At 43.4% G+C, this 16,808-nt stretch overlaps 1 protein-coding gene across 2 annotated transcripts in view; it reads left to right on the top strand.

Annotated features, from left to right (window-relative positions):
• The first annotated feature begins 5,391 nt into the window (after positions 1–5,391).
• Vcl (vinculin) overlaps positions 5,392–16,808 on the top strand; it is a 101,783-nt gene continuing 90,366 nt past the window's right edge. Inside the window, exon 1 of one of the 2 annotated variants that reach the window (XM_057786821.1) lies at positions 5,392–5,736. In XM_057786821.1, coding sequence (XP_057642804.1) covers positions 5,569–5,736 — 168 coding nt within the window. In that variant the 5' untranslated portion in view covers positions 5,392–5,568. The remainder of the gene's footprint in view (positions 5,737–16,808) is intronic. The other variant, XM_057786820.1, reaches the window with a different exon arrangement.

Raw genomic sequence — 16,808 nt, 5'->3', positions numbered from 1 at the left:
AATATAGAACTCTAAACTTGACCAACATTTCCACAAACCTCATTCACAACTGTTAGTCACTATGTCTCAATTTCTCAACCTATATACTTCCTGTTTTCCACATTCCTCGGAGTTGCTATGGACTTCAAAGAAAAGAAAATCTCTTGTGCTATAGAGCAGTGCGTACCACCGTCGGGCGGTGCTAGCGCACGTCTTTAATTCCAGCATTTGGGAAGCAGAGGCAGGTGGATCTCTGTAAATTCGAGGCCAGCCTGGTCTACACAGCAAGTTCCAGGACAGCCAGAACTGTATACAGAGAAATGCTGTCTCAAAAAACTGTTGCCACCAAAAACTTTCCTAATTATTTATAACTTAGAAATGATAAAATTTAACATATGTTACAATGTTCCCTATCATTAGTGGTCTTTGGACTAATTATATAGTAAAGGGTACGTTGAGGTAGCCACAGTTAAGAGCAGATGCCACACAGTCCTTGATATTTGAAGGTTATAATCTTATGGAAATTTACTTTCACATCTTTATCTTGGAGTTGCATGAACATTACTTCAGTCTGACTAACTTAAGCACTGACCTGGAATATGGCCCTCCTTCAGACTTGCTCATTCTGGAATGTCTGCTCTCAGGCCTGCCTAACCAAACATAATTCAAGCCCCACAGCTTCTTTTTTATCCATAGGAGGATGGGATCTCCTACCTGGAATTTGAGCAACAAAACAATCTCTAGAACCAGCTCTGTTTTATTCTTGGGAGTGGACGATATCTTAGAATCTTTCTTATCATAATTCACAATATTTATATATAAATAGAAAGCTCTAAGTGGAAAAGTTGGGACAAAACTCCTAAAGTAAAACTCTATCAGGAATTTTTGAATTGCTTATTTGTGATTGTTCCAGTAATAATAATAATAATAGTTCTCTTTTCCTGAAGTTTTCCTGGACCCTTTGTTGTTTGATTTTAGAAAGGGTCTCATGTGAGCTCTCCTTGAACCCCCTATGTTTTAGAAGATGATCTTGAATTTCTAATCCTCCTACTGCTGTCTCCAGAGTTCTGGGATTACAGGCATAGGCTACCATACTTGATTTATGTGGTACTCCAAGTCAAACTCAGGATCTCACAGATGCTAAGGCAAGTACTCTGCAAACTGGGAATTATCCTCTGTCCTCCTGGACTCTTTATATAAACTATTTACATGACTCTATGAAGCTCGTCTTATTTTTACTTCAGAGAGAAGAAAAGCCACTTATGAGATCTTTACCTTGGTCAAACTGTAAAGCAATGGTTCTGAGTTTTTGTTCTTTGTGCTTTTAACCTATCTGTATGTATGTCTAGTCTGGGAAGCACAAGGTAGTAAGTTGGTCTGGGTCCAGACTCTGGAAGGCATTGGTGATAACATATATTAACAAGAATCTAGAAGGATGTGAGAGGATGCATGCGGATGTGGGAGAACAGGAGTGGATACTGATGAAGAAGGGAGCCAAGGACTGCGGAAAGTGGTGTCTTGGAAAGTTAACATGGCTAGTAATGAGCGGTTTGTATTACAAAATTGGAGGCGGGGATGATATGCGACAGGTAAGAATAATAAATATTCAAGCTTCTGAATTTTACTGCAAACTTGCAGGAAATATATATAATAAAGGAAGGCATTGAACTTCTCATAAGAATTCTATCAGTAAGGTGCTAGGAGGAACATGAGAGTTTACAGAAAAAAATGTACACTGGTTAACTGTTCAAGACACGTTACACCAAAGCTGATGACCTGAGTTCAATACCTAGGTTCCACATGGTAAAGGAGGGAACTGATTACAGCAGGTTAATTCTCTGCTTCATGTGTGTGCCCTGGCAAGAATAAAATCATGTATCACTTCCCCCACCATATACATACATAAATTAATATAATAGAAATTAATTCTAAAGAAGAAAAATACATACAGTTTTATCATCTACATACTATTCTTAAGACAAAGCAACATGCAAAGAAAACCTCCTTGGCATCTGTCTTAGCTACTTTTCTATTCCTGTGCTCCCGTGACAAAACACGGTGACCAAAGTAACTTATAAAAAAAGCATTTAATTTTGGGGCCCATGGTTGCAGAGGGTTAATCCATGATTATCACAGTAGGTAATCATAGCCGGAGGTAGGCGTGGTACTGGAACAGTAGCTAGAGCTTACATCTGGTCCACAAGCATGAGAGCCGGAGGGAGGGAGGGAGGGAGGGAGGGAGGGAGGGAGGGAGGGAGGGAGCGCAAGCGCACATGGGAATGGCACAGACTGCTGAAGCTTCAAAGCCTATCCCCAGTGACACACCTTCTCCAGCAAAGCTACACCTCCTAATCCTTCTGTACTGGGTGGTTTTGTGTGTCAACTTGACATAAATTAGAGTCATCAGAGAAAGGAGTCTCAGCTGAGGAAATGCTTCAATGAGATCCAGTTGTAAGGTATTTTTTCATTTAGTGATTAATGGGGGAGGGCCCAGCCCAAGGTGGGTCGTGCCATTGCTGGGCTGCTGGTCTTGAGTTCTGTAAGAAGGTGGGTTGAGCAAGCCATGGGAAGCAAGCCAGTAAGCAGCTATCCTTCATGACCTCTGCATCAGCTCCTGCCTCCGGAGCTGCCCTGCTTGACTTCCTTCAGAGATGAAAAGCAATGCTGAAGTATAAGCCAAATAACTTCCCCTACACCCCAACTTGCCTTTTGCTCATGGTGTTTTGTCATAGCAGTAGAAAATCTAACTAAGATACTTTCCCAAACAGTTCCAACAACTGGGGACGAATTATTCAAACATACGAGCCTATGGGGAGAGCATTCTCATTCAAATCACAATAGCATGTCGTAGGCCTGTACAGAATTTTTTACATTAGTTTTTGTTAATTTTTTATTTTATTGTTTTATGTATATGAGTGTTTTGCCTGCATATATGTCTGTGTACCACTTGTCTGCAGTCCTGCAGAAACCAGAAGTAGGTATTGGAGCCCTTGGAACCCGAGCTTCAGATGACTATGAGCTGCCAAGAGGATGCTGGGTCCTCTGAAGAGCAGCCAGTGCTCTTAATCATTTAGCCACCTCTCCAGCCCCTTTATGTTAGATTTGATGAATTTCTATAGGATAGGAAAGGATATTTCTGGGGCAGTCAAACCTATTAACAGCTATGTTGACTCCGCCTGGTTACTGGGTTTGCAAACAGTGCAGTTGCATAGAGCGTGCACTCAGAAGCACTTCATGTTGGTGCTTGCTGTTTTTATTAAGTTTTATCTTCTAGTCTGGCATATAGAAAAAAAATTCTAATGGGACAATTGAGCCTTCTGTCACCTGTCTTGGATAGGTTTTCAGCTGCTGGCTCACCTGTCCTTTAGCCCTGACCAGTCATCACTGCCATCCGCCCTTCCTCGGTCAAGGTTCAGCATGTGCTCCCTCCAGTGTCTAGGGATGAAGCACATAGTAGCTGTTCCCGAAAGGTATCGATGCCACAGCATGTTTGAGGATGCATTCAATGCAGGTAAATTACTGAGTGTGTCTCCGTAGATGTTTTAATACCCTTGAAGATCACTCATTTGCTGTAGGCTGCAGCCAGGAGGTCTGTGGAAAATGCTTGCCTTGAATTCTTCCTAGCAGCTAACAGAAGAATTGTAAGTTCGTAGAATGCAGGGGCCCCCAGTTCTGGAAAGGTTTGTCGTTAACCCAGAGCTACTCCTCTGTCCAGAAGATAGGTCAGTAAGAACAAGGAAAACACAGTGGTAAGTTGAGAGACTCCACTGAAAGAGGTCTGAGGTTGAGTGGCTCAGGGACTTCTTATCAAAATACAAGCCTCTTCAAGTGTGGATGAGCCTCTGTGTGTTATACACTTCTTTAAATTTCTCAGGTTATTTATTAAGGTGGTTTTGTTGGTTTTGTTTTTGAGATGGTATCATTGTAGCGCAGGCTGGCATCAAACTTGGTAGGTAACTGAGGAAGACCTTGAACTTCTGATCCTCTTGCTCCTGTCTCCTGGGTGCTAAGTTATAGCTGCACTCTGCCATACCATGCTGTTTATGTGATGTTAGGGATTGACCTAAAGTTTTGTGTATGGTCGACAAGTACTCTCTATGAGCTGAGTTCATCTTCAAGAGAAAGTTCAAGACTTGGCACACACAGCACAGACAGGGGCATATTATATACTGCTAGACCAAAACAGCTTTAAAAGCTGATCAAGGCAGCATGTGGCTTGGCCTGCAAAATGTGAGATCCTGAAATAGTTTTCTTTGACTTGAGGAACCTTTATTTGAAGACATTAATGAAGGTGTTTCCTCTCAGAATGAGGAAGCTTAGGCAAGAGAATTTGAGGTTAGGAAGACATACAGATGTCTTAAATGTGGTGAGAGTTGAGCAATTTGGGCCTATTTATCAACGTGTAAAATGTACACAATTTTACATTTTCACTTCGCTGTTTTCTTTTCGAGATGGGGTCCTGTTGCCCACCGAAACTTCATTCTCAGATGACCCGACTACTTCTGCTTCTGGGGTGTTGCTGTAACTACAGAGATGCTCCTTAAAATATAAAAAAGAACCCTCCTCCCAGAAGGTCGCCTGTAGCTCAGGCTGGCCTCAAACTTGCTCTGCAGCTGAGGATGACCCTGACCGCCTAATTCGCCTGCCTAGTGCTGGAATACAGGCCGCTCTATCACGGCTGATTTTATTTAGTGCTGGGAACCAAACCTAGGGCTTTATGTATGCTAAGCAAACTTTACCAACAGAACCAAATCTAAGTTGATGTGCAGGAATGGAGCACCACAGTCACATGGAGCACCGCAGTCACTAAATCAGGAGGAGGTAGACCTTTATTTCTCCAAAGTGAAGGGTTGCCAGGTAATTTTCATTAAATCTCTAGTTCTAAGAAAACGTTCTCATTTATTTAGAAAATAGATACTTGCAAGTGGCGTACGCAGGAGGTCTAGAAAGTGCCACAGCAAACAAACGGTGTGATATCTGGGGCCGGGGAGTTTCTGGGTGTATTTGTTGTCTGATCTTCTGAATCACTGGGAGGAGACCGAAGAGGGAAAGTTGAGCACCCTGCGGGGAGAACTGGGGTTAGCGGGGTCTTCGCCGACGCCAGCGCTGCCAGAGGTGAGGAGATCCCGCCCCACTGAGGTGATCCTGCGGAGGGGCGGAGCTCCGTCACTCCGAGGCGGGAGGCGGGCCCGAGGGGCGGGGCCACCGACTGCAGCCGCGCGCTCCGCTCCCACCATGCCCTTATAAGGAGCGCCCCGCGAGAGGGTTCGGGAATCCGGTCGTGATCCCTGCAGCGCAGCCCGGATCCCAGGCCCCTCCCTTGGGAATGGGGGCGGGGCGGGACTTTGGCGGTGCGGCCTTGGAGGCGGGGATTCTTGAAGCAGGACCAATAGAAGCCGCAGTCGAGGCCTGGGCGGCGTTGCCATTGGATGCAGCGACGTGACAGGGCGGGGCGCCCGTGGGGCTGGGCACGCCGAGGGAAGCCCGGACTCTGGTCGCCGCTCCGAGTCACTCTCTCCCCGCAGGCTCCCGGCCCCGCTGATCCCAGTTTCCCGTCGCCCGCGGTTCGCCGCCCCGCTAGCCGCCGCGATGCCGGTGTTTCACACGCGCACGATCGAGAGCATCCTGGAGCCGGTGGCGCAGCAGATCTCGCACCTGGTGATTATGCACGAGGAGGGCGAGGTGGACGGCAAAGCCATTCCTGACCTCACCGCGCCCGTGGCCGCCGTGCAGGCGGCCGTCAGCAACCTCGTCCGGGTGAGCGCACCGGGCCTGGGACTGGAGCGCGGGCGGGAGACATCCCTCGGGTCCCGGTCCGCTTAGTTGCTTGCATTCGTAGGCTGCCTTGCCTGTGACTCTGCGCGGAGTGGGCGCCAGGGCGGGTGTTGTGGTTTCAACGGCTGATTTCTCTATGCCGTGACCTTGAGCAAGCCACCGAGTCTGTCGGGGACTCAGTTTCCTCATCTATAAAATGGGGGCAGTCATCAGAAAGCCTGCCTTGGGGCTGTGTTGTGTTTTATTTGTAAAGTGCCTACCGTGTGTGTGCCCATAGTAGGTTCCCAAGAAGTGATAGTCGTTAGGTTGTCGGACGGTCCCTCCCCTGGGCAGGCTCACGTCCCTGAGTTGACTACCTTGCCCTCAGCTCCTTTTTAGGCCTCTCCTGTCCAGCCTGTGGGTGGGTTCTCTTACGGACTCCCTGCCTTTCCTTCCAAGGATTCTTATTTGCACCCGGCCGCTTGCCTTTCTGACACTTCTTTCCCCCTGAGACCCACCCTCCCCAGGGCTCCTGGTGTCTGACGTCGCCCCCCCCCTCCCCCGGCTTCCTCCTGTGTCCGCCGCCTCCTTCCCTCCGGGCCATTTTGCTCACACCTCTGGCACTCTAACACCTTTACGCAGTAACTCCTAACCGGGAGCCCTGCTTTCCTCCTGCCTGACCCCGTAGCCATTCATTTTATTCCTCCCGTGAAGCTTTCCACCCAGCTTTACTTGCTGTCAAACGGCTTCCTCCCACTGGGGCCTTTCCAGATTGGGGGGGGGGGGGCTCCTCCTCTGCCCCTCCTCTGGCAGGAAGCAAGATGGAGCTGCTGTGAGAGGCCTGTAGAATCTGCAGCCCCTGCCTGAGGGAAGGCTGGGGCGTCCTTTTTCAAAGTCTGCACTTTCCTGCTGGCCACCGGCTCTGCACTGATCTCTGTAGCCCACAGTTGTAGTAACTGAGGTGCAGCTCACTTCTGAAATGGGAAAAGAGTCCCTTAACCGTTCCCTGGCTGATGTCACACTTGCTCTAGGCTGGGTGTGACTCAGAGCAACTCAGGAAAAGTTCATACTGCTTCGGAACTGAGCTGTGTAAACCGTGTCGGGTAGTTGATATGTAACTGTCAGCCGGGCGGGTCTCGGGCTATTTATCTGGTTGTAGGACTTTAGTGCTCTTCCCGGGCCTTCAGGGCCCTGGGCTGTTTCAGGCTTTTCTGGAGACTAGTAGCTAGGAAGCTGGGGCGGGGGAGGGGGCGGCAGGGGAGGAGGGAGGAGAGGAGGAATGGACCTCAGACCAAATTCCTTTCTTTTCTGTACAGATTAAGTAAGAAACCATTGAGTAGGAGCACTGCATTCATTCAGACTATCTTGTTCTTCTTCTCGTTGTAACTAATTTTAATCTCAGAGTCACAGTACATTCTTCTCTAGTGTTGTCTGACATGGCCGCATTCCAGGCCTCTGGTTTTTCAACAAATGGGAAACAATGTAAAGAGACAAGGTAATGGTGTCCTTCCATGTAGTACTTGAGGAAACGGAATCTTAAAACCACATGTCGCACTTGGAACACAGCTGGTGTAATCAAGGGGTTGCTGGCTGGTTAGGCTATGTAGAGAAAAGTTATTTATGAGCTTCCATGCCATGAATTAATGAGCACTGAATGTGTGTTGTTTAAATGAATCAGTGGCTCTCAGGGTGTGCATGAGAATCACCAGGGGGACTTTTTAGACAGAAAGATGTCTGGTTCCCATCTTGGACTTACTAAAGGCTCTTCAGGGATAAAGTTTTTGTAGTTTTTAAAAAAGAAGCTCCATGGGTAATTATGATGGCCATAGTCATGAGACATAAAAAAAAAACAACAAAACAAACCAAGGGCAGATATAAGATGAAAAAAAATTACATACTTCCCAACACCTACAAAAGGTCTTGGATGTTGAATTCTAAAATGGAAAGGATTGGTCTTAAGATAATAAAGAAAGGTAAGTAGATAAGGTCGAGCGAAATTGGACTTGAAGCCAATGCATGGCATATGGGTAGTTTAACAGAAGGTCTTAACCAACAAAATGCACAAATTGGGTGGAAGGATGAGGGGAGAACGGTCTGTGAGGAAGAATACATGGTTCTTGGGAGGCCAGAGACCCCGCCCCCTCGACAGAAACCCTGTCTCCATACTTTTGGAGTCTGTCCTGGAACTAGCTCTCGTAGACCAGGCTGTCCTCGAACTCACAGAGATCCGCCTGCCTCTGCCTCCCAAATGTTGGGATTAAAGCCTTGCATTACTATCTCTCTGTTCAACTGTTTTTCTTAAATGTTTGAATCCTATACATGTCTCAAGTTCCTAACTCCTGACTGGAAAACACAATCTAAGTAGAACTACCTTTTTTCTTCTGCTCCCTAGTTCCAGCCCTCAGCATTGACACACAGACGGCTCAATAAACAGGGTTAGAAGAGGAATGTGTGGAAAGATGTCTTAGAAGGCTTGAAGAAATTAAAGTCTAGGCTTTGAATGCTGCCCCAGAGATGGAAAAGGAATTAACTTTATTTATTTATTTTTTTCGAGACAGGGTTTCTCTGTGGTTTTGGAGCCTGTCCTGGAACTAGCTCTTGTAGACCAGGCTGGTCTCGAACTCACAGAGATCCGCCTGCCTCTGCCTCCCAAGTGCTGGAATTAAAGGCATGTGCCACCACTGCCCGGCGAGGAATTAACTTTAAAAGTAGTAGAAAAATAATAATAACTGGATCGTAGAACTCTGAGCTTGCAAAACTTCTGCTGTTTCTATAAAATAATGAAACCAAGTTTTGGGCAACTATTTCAAAATCAATATGATCAGAGTGTTTCATAGAAATTACTTTGGGAGGTTATGTTTTTATTCTAATGCTTCTCTTTGGAAATTTCTTTCAGTGTATGCCAAATTAGTCTTGTTGTGGTCAAGAAAATGTATGTTTGGAGTGAAATGGACATGCCTTTAGCTCAGCTACTTGGCATATGGCATACTCCCCGGGATACAAGACAGGGCTTCTTAAGCTTTTCTGACTTGTGACTCCTTTTGGACTGAAAAATTTTTATTCATCCACAGGTATACAGCGACCTAAAATAGGGATATAAGACAAACATTTACCAATAAAGTCATAAGTTTATTTTAAAACATTTCTTTGGTATAGATAGAATTTTATCATTAATAAAAGGTGCAAGTAAATTTGCCTAGTAATGAGAGAGTTGTGCTTATTTACATGCAAAGAATTGAATCTTGGCTGAATACTCCATACTTCAGCAATACAGAGCATCTTCAGTGTTTTTCAGAGTTGGTATGTATTTTGATCTTATAATTAGCAGTTCTGAGAACTCTGCTTCTCATAAATATGTAGTACAGAGTGACAGAACTATGTACAAGGGCCATTTCGGAAATAGTTGGAAATCCTTAGTTCCAAGCCAAAATTCCATGTAATGATTTTCTTTTTTATGCAACTTGTCAGCAACTTAGACATCATTTTAAAAAAATCAAACATCTGAATATAATACAGTCTAAAGACATACTATTTTGATACTTACATGCTTGGGAATGATGGTCAGAAAATATTGGAAGTCTTTCTGTAATTAAACCATACTTCTAGAGGTGTAAAAACCTTGTTTGTGCAGTAAAAACACTTCAGTTCACACTAATGATAGTTCTGAGTCTGAGTGGAGTAAGGCCTTGCACAGTGCAAAGTGTGCACGTTGAATGTTCAGAACCAAACCAGAAACGATTCCAATTTATACATGTTGTTGTGGGCCGAGAAGCATTTTACTGGTGCTACGTATTTTATCCTTTCAACATTCTGGTAATGTGACCCTGTAAGATCATGACCCACAGTTTAAGAAGCTCGTGTCTAAATGACTAATGGCTATTTCTACAGTTAAAACTCATTGGAGGAAGATGAAATTCTCACTTGTGAACATGGCCATTCACTTATAAAACAGAAGTTTATTAAAATGTTATTTGAATGTTAAGCTGTGGAGAACGATGCTGAATAAGTGATAATCGATTGAAAATCAGAGATGGCATCAGGAAGCAAAACACTGGAAGTTCAGAGGGTGGAGAGATGAGTTTATGGGAGAACTAGAGAAGGCTTTGTGGAAGATACAACATTTGAGCTGATCATTTAAGATAGAGAATTAGAACATTTAAAGTATGATAATAAATATCTTAAAATAGAAGAAATTACTCAGGCAAAGGTGCAGAATTTTCAAGTATTTGAAAAGGAAGTTTCAATTTGAATTGCTTTTGGGGCTCAGAACTCATTTGGATTTGGAGTTCCTATATATATTTATTTATTATTTTTGGACAGAGTTTCACTGTGTCGTCTGCTGACTGGAACTCAGAGAGCTCTGATTGCCTCTCCTGCTCCAATACTAGAGAATTAAAGTTGTGTGCCACCATGCCCTGCTCTAGTAGTCTGAAGCCTAGTAGTTTGGTTCATCCACTGTATAGCCAACAACCGGGGTTTTTTTTTTTTTTTTTTTTTCTTTCTGAGACAGGGTTTCTCTGTGTGCAGTCCTGGCCGTCCTGGGAACTCACTCTGTAGACCAGGTTGGCCTTGAATTCAGAGATCTGCCTGCCTCTGCTCCCGAGTGCATTAAAGGCGTGCACCACCACTGCCCAGCTACAATGAAGTTTTAATAATTATTTATTTCTATTTTATGTGCACTAGTGTTTTGCCTGCATGTATGTGTGATGGTGTTAAATTCCCTGGAACTTGAGTTACAGACAGTTTTGAGCTGGCATGTGGGTGCTGGGACTCAAATTTGGGTCCTCCAGCAAAACAGCCAGTGATTTTAACTGTTGAGCCATCTTTTGAGACCCAGAGATGTTATTTTTGTTCCACACTTAACTGGGAATTTTAAAAAGATGCTTTGTGTGTGGCGTGTGGTCACACTGTGGAAATATGTGGTTTGCATGTGGAAATCCAAGATCAGTGTTGGAGTCATCCTCAGTTCTTCTGCACCTTATTCCTTGAGGCAGGGTCTCCCAATCAAACCCAGAGAATACCGATCCAGTTAGTTTCTAGGCAGCTTGCTTCTCAGAAGAGCCCCTGTCTCTTGCTCTCTAACACTGGAATTACAAGCAGGCCACCACTCTTATCTAGCGTTTATTTGGGTTCTGTGTGAATTACTGATCCTCTCACTTGTATAGCAAGTGTTTTAACTGGAGGTATCTCCCATGGTCCACTTAAATTTTTTTTTTTAAGACAGATTCACTGTGGCGCTCTCGGCGACTTAGGAGCTTTGTGTATCCCTGGTTGGACTTAAACTTGTGATCTTCCTGCCTTTGCCTTCCAGGTGCTGTGATTCTGGTATATACTCCCATGCCTGGCTATGTCTTCTTTTCTGCCCAGGATCCTAAATAAGATCCTAAATAATACTGTGTGTTTTTTGATTATATTCACCTCCCTTATAACCTTTTCTTGTCCCCATATTCCCATTTATCCCCTTTTAGAGCAGTCTGGACTACTCAGACAGAAATCGTACCCCATTTGCTGCACTTACTCATTCCTTTTTCTTTTCACCTCCATAGTCTCCCAGCTCCTGCATTTGCTTCTTCTGGACATTTCCTGTATATGAAATCATGCAGTATGTGGCTTTTATGCCTGTTTCCTTTTCATTTTGCATAGTTTTTTTTCTAAGGTTCATTCATAGTGTAGTATGTCTCAGAACCAACTTCTTCTTCTTCTTCTTCTTCTTCTTCTTCTTCTTCTTCTTCTTCTTCTTCTTCTTCTTCTTCTTCTTCTCCTCCTCCTCCTCCTCCTCCTCCTCCTCCTCCTCCTCCTCCTCCTCCTCCTCCTCCTCCTCATTGCTAGATAATAGTCCATTGTATGGAAGCCATTTTAAACACAGAAAGCAAATTCAGTGCATTAGTAAAGCAGAGGAGAGGAGGTAGAGAAGGGAAGGGTGGGAAGTGCGAACAAAAAGGAGGGGCACCTGTTCTCAGGATGGTATGTGGTGGACAGTGTGAGACAGTCAGAAGCCAAGGCTGCCCATCTTACAGTACCACATCTAAATGTTTCTTTTCCTTCTGTCCCTATAGTGAGCTGTCAGTCTTTGATGTGACCGTTATAGCCATGCCAGTTTATGGAGCTTCCCCTTTGTATCTGTAGTCATGTGTTGTAACTCTTCCTTGGACTCATGAAATATTTATTTTGGGGGGTTTTTGTGGCCTTGACTTTTATGTGCCTTACCCACATAAGTTTGTAGGACCAGTGCTGGGATAGATAGTAGGATTGTTTTCACTTGAAACTGGTTAATGGGAAGGTCTGCTTTACTCTTTAAAAGAGACCTGTAATTAATTTTGTCCCTTGTAATTATCTGTATTAATATCTGCACTCAGTTCAGTGCATGTGTGGAGGCCAGAGGTGAGGCTTGCATGCCTTTCTCAACTGCTTTTTCACCTTAGTTTTTGAGACAGCGTCTCATTGACCTGGAACTTAAAGGCTCAACTAGACTGTCTCGCTGATGAGCCCAGGAGTTCTACCTGTCTTCACTCTCCAGTGCTAGTTTACAGATGGACATGTCCATGTACAACTTTGTACATGAATGTTGGGGATCTGAGATCAGTTTTTCATGTTTGCATAGACAGCACTTTATCTACTGATGCCTATGAAAGACTTCCGTATTGCTGATTCTGTAACAGTCCTGTGGGTAGATGTGAGGTCCTTATTTTATAGATACAGGAACCAAGTATAGAGAAATTAAGTAGCCCCTTGCCCTTGCTCTCTTTCTCTATATCCTCTGGATTTATCACTTCACTGTTCCTTGTCTGCTTAGATCAGAATTGTTAACTATCAGTGGGGAAGTTCCACCAAGAACTAGAAGCAGCCAGAGTGCTGTTAGTCACAAGTTTCCATTTGTCCTGGGCCTGACCGCAGTGTCTGTAGAGTCTGGCTTTGGCATGGCCTTCATGACAGATCTATATAGAGGCTGATGTGATGTGGGTTGCTGTTTATAGTCACACTTCAGTCTCACAACATACCTCCCACTTCCCTTTCTTCCCTCCCCTTTCTTTCTCAAGAAATAAGAATAGGTGCAGGTCAGCCTCTGAATACTTTATCTGTAAAATAGATAAAGGCTTAGTCTGTCTGTCTGTCTGTCTGTCTGTCTGTCTGTCTATCTATCATCTATCTATCCATCCATATATATATACATATAATGTATACAATATATATGTATATATATATATGATCACATATCTTGAAGCCTATTAGAACTAGGTAGTATTTGAAATAAGTTTGTATATTCTTTGGAAGATCATAAAGTTTCATTTGAAAAGCTTTGTCCCCGAAAGAAGATGCTTAAGAATGCAACAAATATCCCAGCACTTGGGAGGCAGAGGCAGGCGGATCTCTGTGAGTTCGAGACCAGCCTGGTCTACAAGAGCTAGTTCCAGGACAGACTCCAAAACCACAGAGAAACCCTGTCTCGAAAAACCAAAAAAAAAAAGAATGCAACAAATATGAACTCTATTCTAATAACATTAACACTATGTGTCTGACAGAACAGAAAGTTTCTGGAAATTGTGTATATTTCTGCAACTATCTTTGTAATTTTAACGAATCTCCAACTTAAATGTTTGTTTATTTCTGAAAAATAGGAAATTAGCTGTTATATAAATAACATTGATATAATTCTAAATGGACACAACAAGGTTTGGCTTGGCCCCCTCCATCCCCTTTATTGTTATGAAGAAAGAAGAAAGGGTGGTTTTAAACCCCACCTGTACAGAGATAGGGTTCACTTGGGTAGTAATAGAACACATTTTGTCTGTTTCCTTAAAAATAAAGCAACCTAGGGCCCATAGAGATGGCTCAATGGTCAAGAGCACTTGTTGCACTCAGAGAGGTCTTGGGTTTGCTTCACATTGTGGTTCGTGGTCATTCATAACTTCAGTTCCAGGGGATCCAACACCCTCTTCTGACCTCCATGAGTACCAGGCACACCTCAATACATGTAGTCAAAAACTCATGCATATAAAATAAATAAATCTAAAAATAAATGAATATAAAGCGGCCTGTTTGTTTTATGTATTTATTTAACCACTGATCATTTATACATGTAAAATGTGTGTACATGTGTGTGTGTGTATATGTGTATGTATCATCTATCCATCCATCCATATATATATACATATAATGTATACTATATATATATATATATATATATACACATACACACACACATACATATACTCGAGAGGGCGATCATTTAAAAGCTGAGGGCCAGCAAGATAGCTTAGCAAGAAAAGGTGCTAAGGTACTTGTTGCCAAACTTGACAACCTGTCACCAGGCCTGGCAGGTTTGATTCCTGAACCTGCATGCTGGAGGAGAGCACTGATTCCTATAAGGTACTTTCTAACTGCCGTGTGTGCTCTGGTGTGGTGTTCACCTTAGCTGTTTGTCTTCTCCAGTAGCTTTTAGGGCTAAGTCTGTTGTGGTCATAGACTTACAATACAAATTTGAAAAATTTAAATGAATCTGCATAGCATTCATTTTAATGTATACAATATTAGGAATCAATGTACAATTGGTACTTCTAGTCCCTAACTTTTGAACATCTGGTATAGCTAAATTTGAAGCCTCACAAATTTATAATGGCTCTGGCTAATACAGGTCAAATATGTACTAAGGGAGGAGTGGATGGCTAACTGCCCATTGTTTGAGATAACAAAAGTGTTCAGGCTATTTTGAGTTGTGGTTTCTCTGTTTAGGAGTCATTTCAACTATGCAGGCCACTTACTAAATTCATAGCTCAAGACTATGCCTCCTATCTGGAAGAGGCATGGGATTTTGCATTCTCTTTTTGGGAGTGCCTTTAAAAAATTTAACGATTTAGACCAGGTGTTCGTTCCTCTATGGTTTGGAGCCCTGCTGGTTACAGTGTAGCCTCGTACAGTGAGTCATGAATTCCGCAGTAAAGAGCTGTATTTCCTTGAACCATATGGCAGGAGACAAAGATTTCAAGTCGATCTGCTGCTGCTTTGCTTTCTGGCTGATTCAAGTCCAACCTTTTTTATTAAACCTTATATTGTCTTGACAGTGGTCTCTCTTTCTCTCTCTCTCTCTCTCTCTCTCTCTCTCTCTCTCTCATAATAAAAACATTTTATCTCAACTTGTGGGTCAATACTATGAATTTCAAAATTTTAGCTAACCTGTCATAAAATAGGAAGTAGAAAGACAATGAAAGCTCTTAAAGAGAAGTCCTTCCTTTAATATACCAATTTCTCTTGGCATTTTAGGAGTATTTGGACACTACCAAAAGCAGTAGTGGTCTTTAAGTAGGAGGTATCAGAGAGAAGCTGATCTTGTGTCTTTAGAATAAATCTCTGTGTTCAGTCAGATAATTCTTCTCAGATAAATCTAACCTTTTCCTAACCTTAATCCTTCCCATAGGTGTTATGTATTTTGAAACATTGTTTTGCTTTGCTGGCCTTGAATTCAAGACCTCTTTACTTGCCTCAGTCTCATAGCTTGAGCTAGTCTCAAACCTAATGACCTTAAACTGATCCTCTCTCTTGAGTTCTGGTAGTACATTTGCATGCCAGGACACTTAGTTAAAATATTTCTTGTTACAAATTATATTTTTTGGGGGACAGGATTTTACTTACTATGTAGCACAGGCTGTCTTGGAACTCAAAATCCTCTTGTCTCTGCCACCCTGAATGCTGAAATTATAGGATGTACCACCATTCCTGGTTCACAAATTATATTTTCACCATTGAAAATTTAGAAAATCTCTACATTTCTCAGTGTTTCTTGCTATTTTTCAAGTTTTGTGAGCCTGATTGTCTTTTGTAGTAGGAGGCTGCTTGTTTGTTCCCTGCCACTCAACCCCGAAAGAACCTCACAGAAACTGTATCAATTAAATCACTGCTTGGCCTATTAGCTCTAGTTTCTTTTCTTTTTTTTTTTTTTTATTCTTTTTTAATTAAAATTTCCACCTGCTCCCCGTTTCCCATTTCCCTCCCCTCCTCCCAAATATTGCCCCCTCCCCCCACTTCCCTCCCCCTATCCCCACTCCTCTTCTCCTCCCCCCACACCATTCCCCCTCCCTCTTGATACTGAAGAGCAGTCCAAATTCTCTGCCCTGCGGGAAGACGAAGGTCTTCTGTCTACTTCCAGGAAGGTGAGCATCTAAACAGGCTAAGCTCCCACAAAGCCGGTTCATGTATTAGGATTGAAACCTAGTGCCATTGTCCTTGGCTTCTCATCTGCCTTCATTGTCCGCCATGCTCAGAGAGTCCGGAATCAACCCATGCTTATTCAGTCCCAGACCAGCTGGCCTTGGTGGGCTCCCAATAAATCAGTTCCACTGTCACAGTGGGTGGGTGCATCCCTCGTGGTCCTGATTTTTTGCTCATGTTCTCCCTCCTTCTGCTCCTCATTTGGACCTTAAGAGCTCAGACCGTTGCTCCAAATTGAGACTCTGTCTCTACCTCGATCCATCGCCAGATGAAGGTTCTAAGGAGATATGCAAGATATTCATCAGTATAGGATAGGGTCATTTCAGGTTCCCTCTCCTTAGTTGCCCAAGGTACCAGCTGGGGACATATTCCTGGACACCTGCGAACCCCTCAAGAGTCAAGTCTCTTGCCAACCCTAAGATGGCTCCCTTAGATAGGGTATATACTTCGCTGCTCCCGTATCAATCCTTCCTATATCCCAACCATCCCAATCCCCCGAGCTCCTCCCATCCTCCCCTTCTCATGTTTCTCATCCCATTTCCCCTTTGCCCCATGCCACCTCACCCGCAAGTTCCCAGTTTTTGCCCTGCAATCTTGTCTACTTCCCCCTCTCCATGCGGATGACTATATGATTTTCTTTGGGTTCACTTTCTTATTTAACTTCTATAGGATCACAAATTATATGCTTAATGTCTTTTATTTATGGCTAGAAACCGATTATGAGTGAGTACATCCCATGTTCCTCTTTTTGGGTCTGGGATACCTCACTCAGGATAGTGTTTTCTATTTCCATCCATTTGCACGCAAAATTCGAGAAGTCATTGTTTTTTACTGCTGAGTAGTACTCTAATATGTATATATTCCACACTTTC

This window comes from Chionomys nivalis, chromosome 12, assembly GCF_950005125.1.
Source record: "Chionomys nivalis chromosome 12, mChiNiv1.1, whole genome shotgun sequence".
Taxonomy (NCBI): domain Eukaryota; kingdom Metazoa; phylum Chordata; class Mammalia; order Rodentia; family Cricetidae; genus Chionomys; species Chionomys nivalis.
Note: the sequence above shows the minus strand (reverse complement) of the source record. Positions and strands in the feature narration are given on the sequence as shown.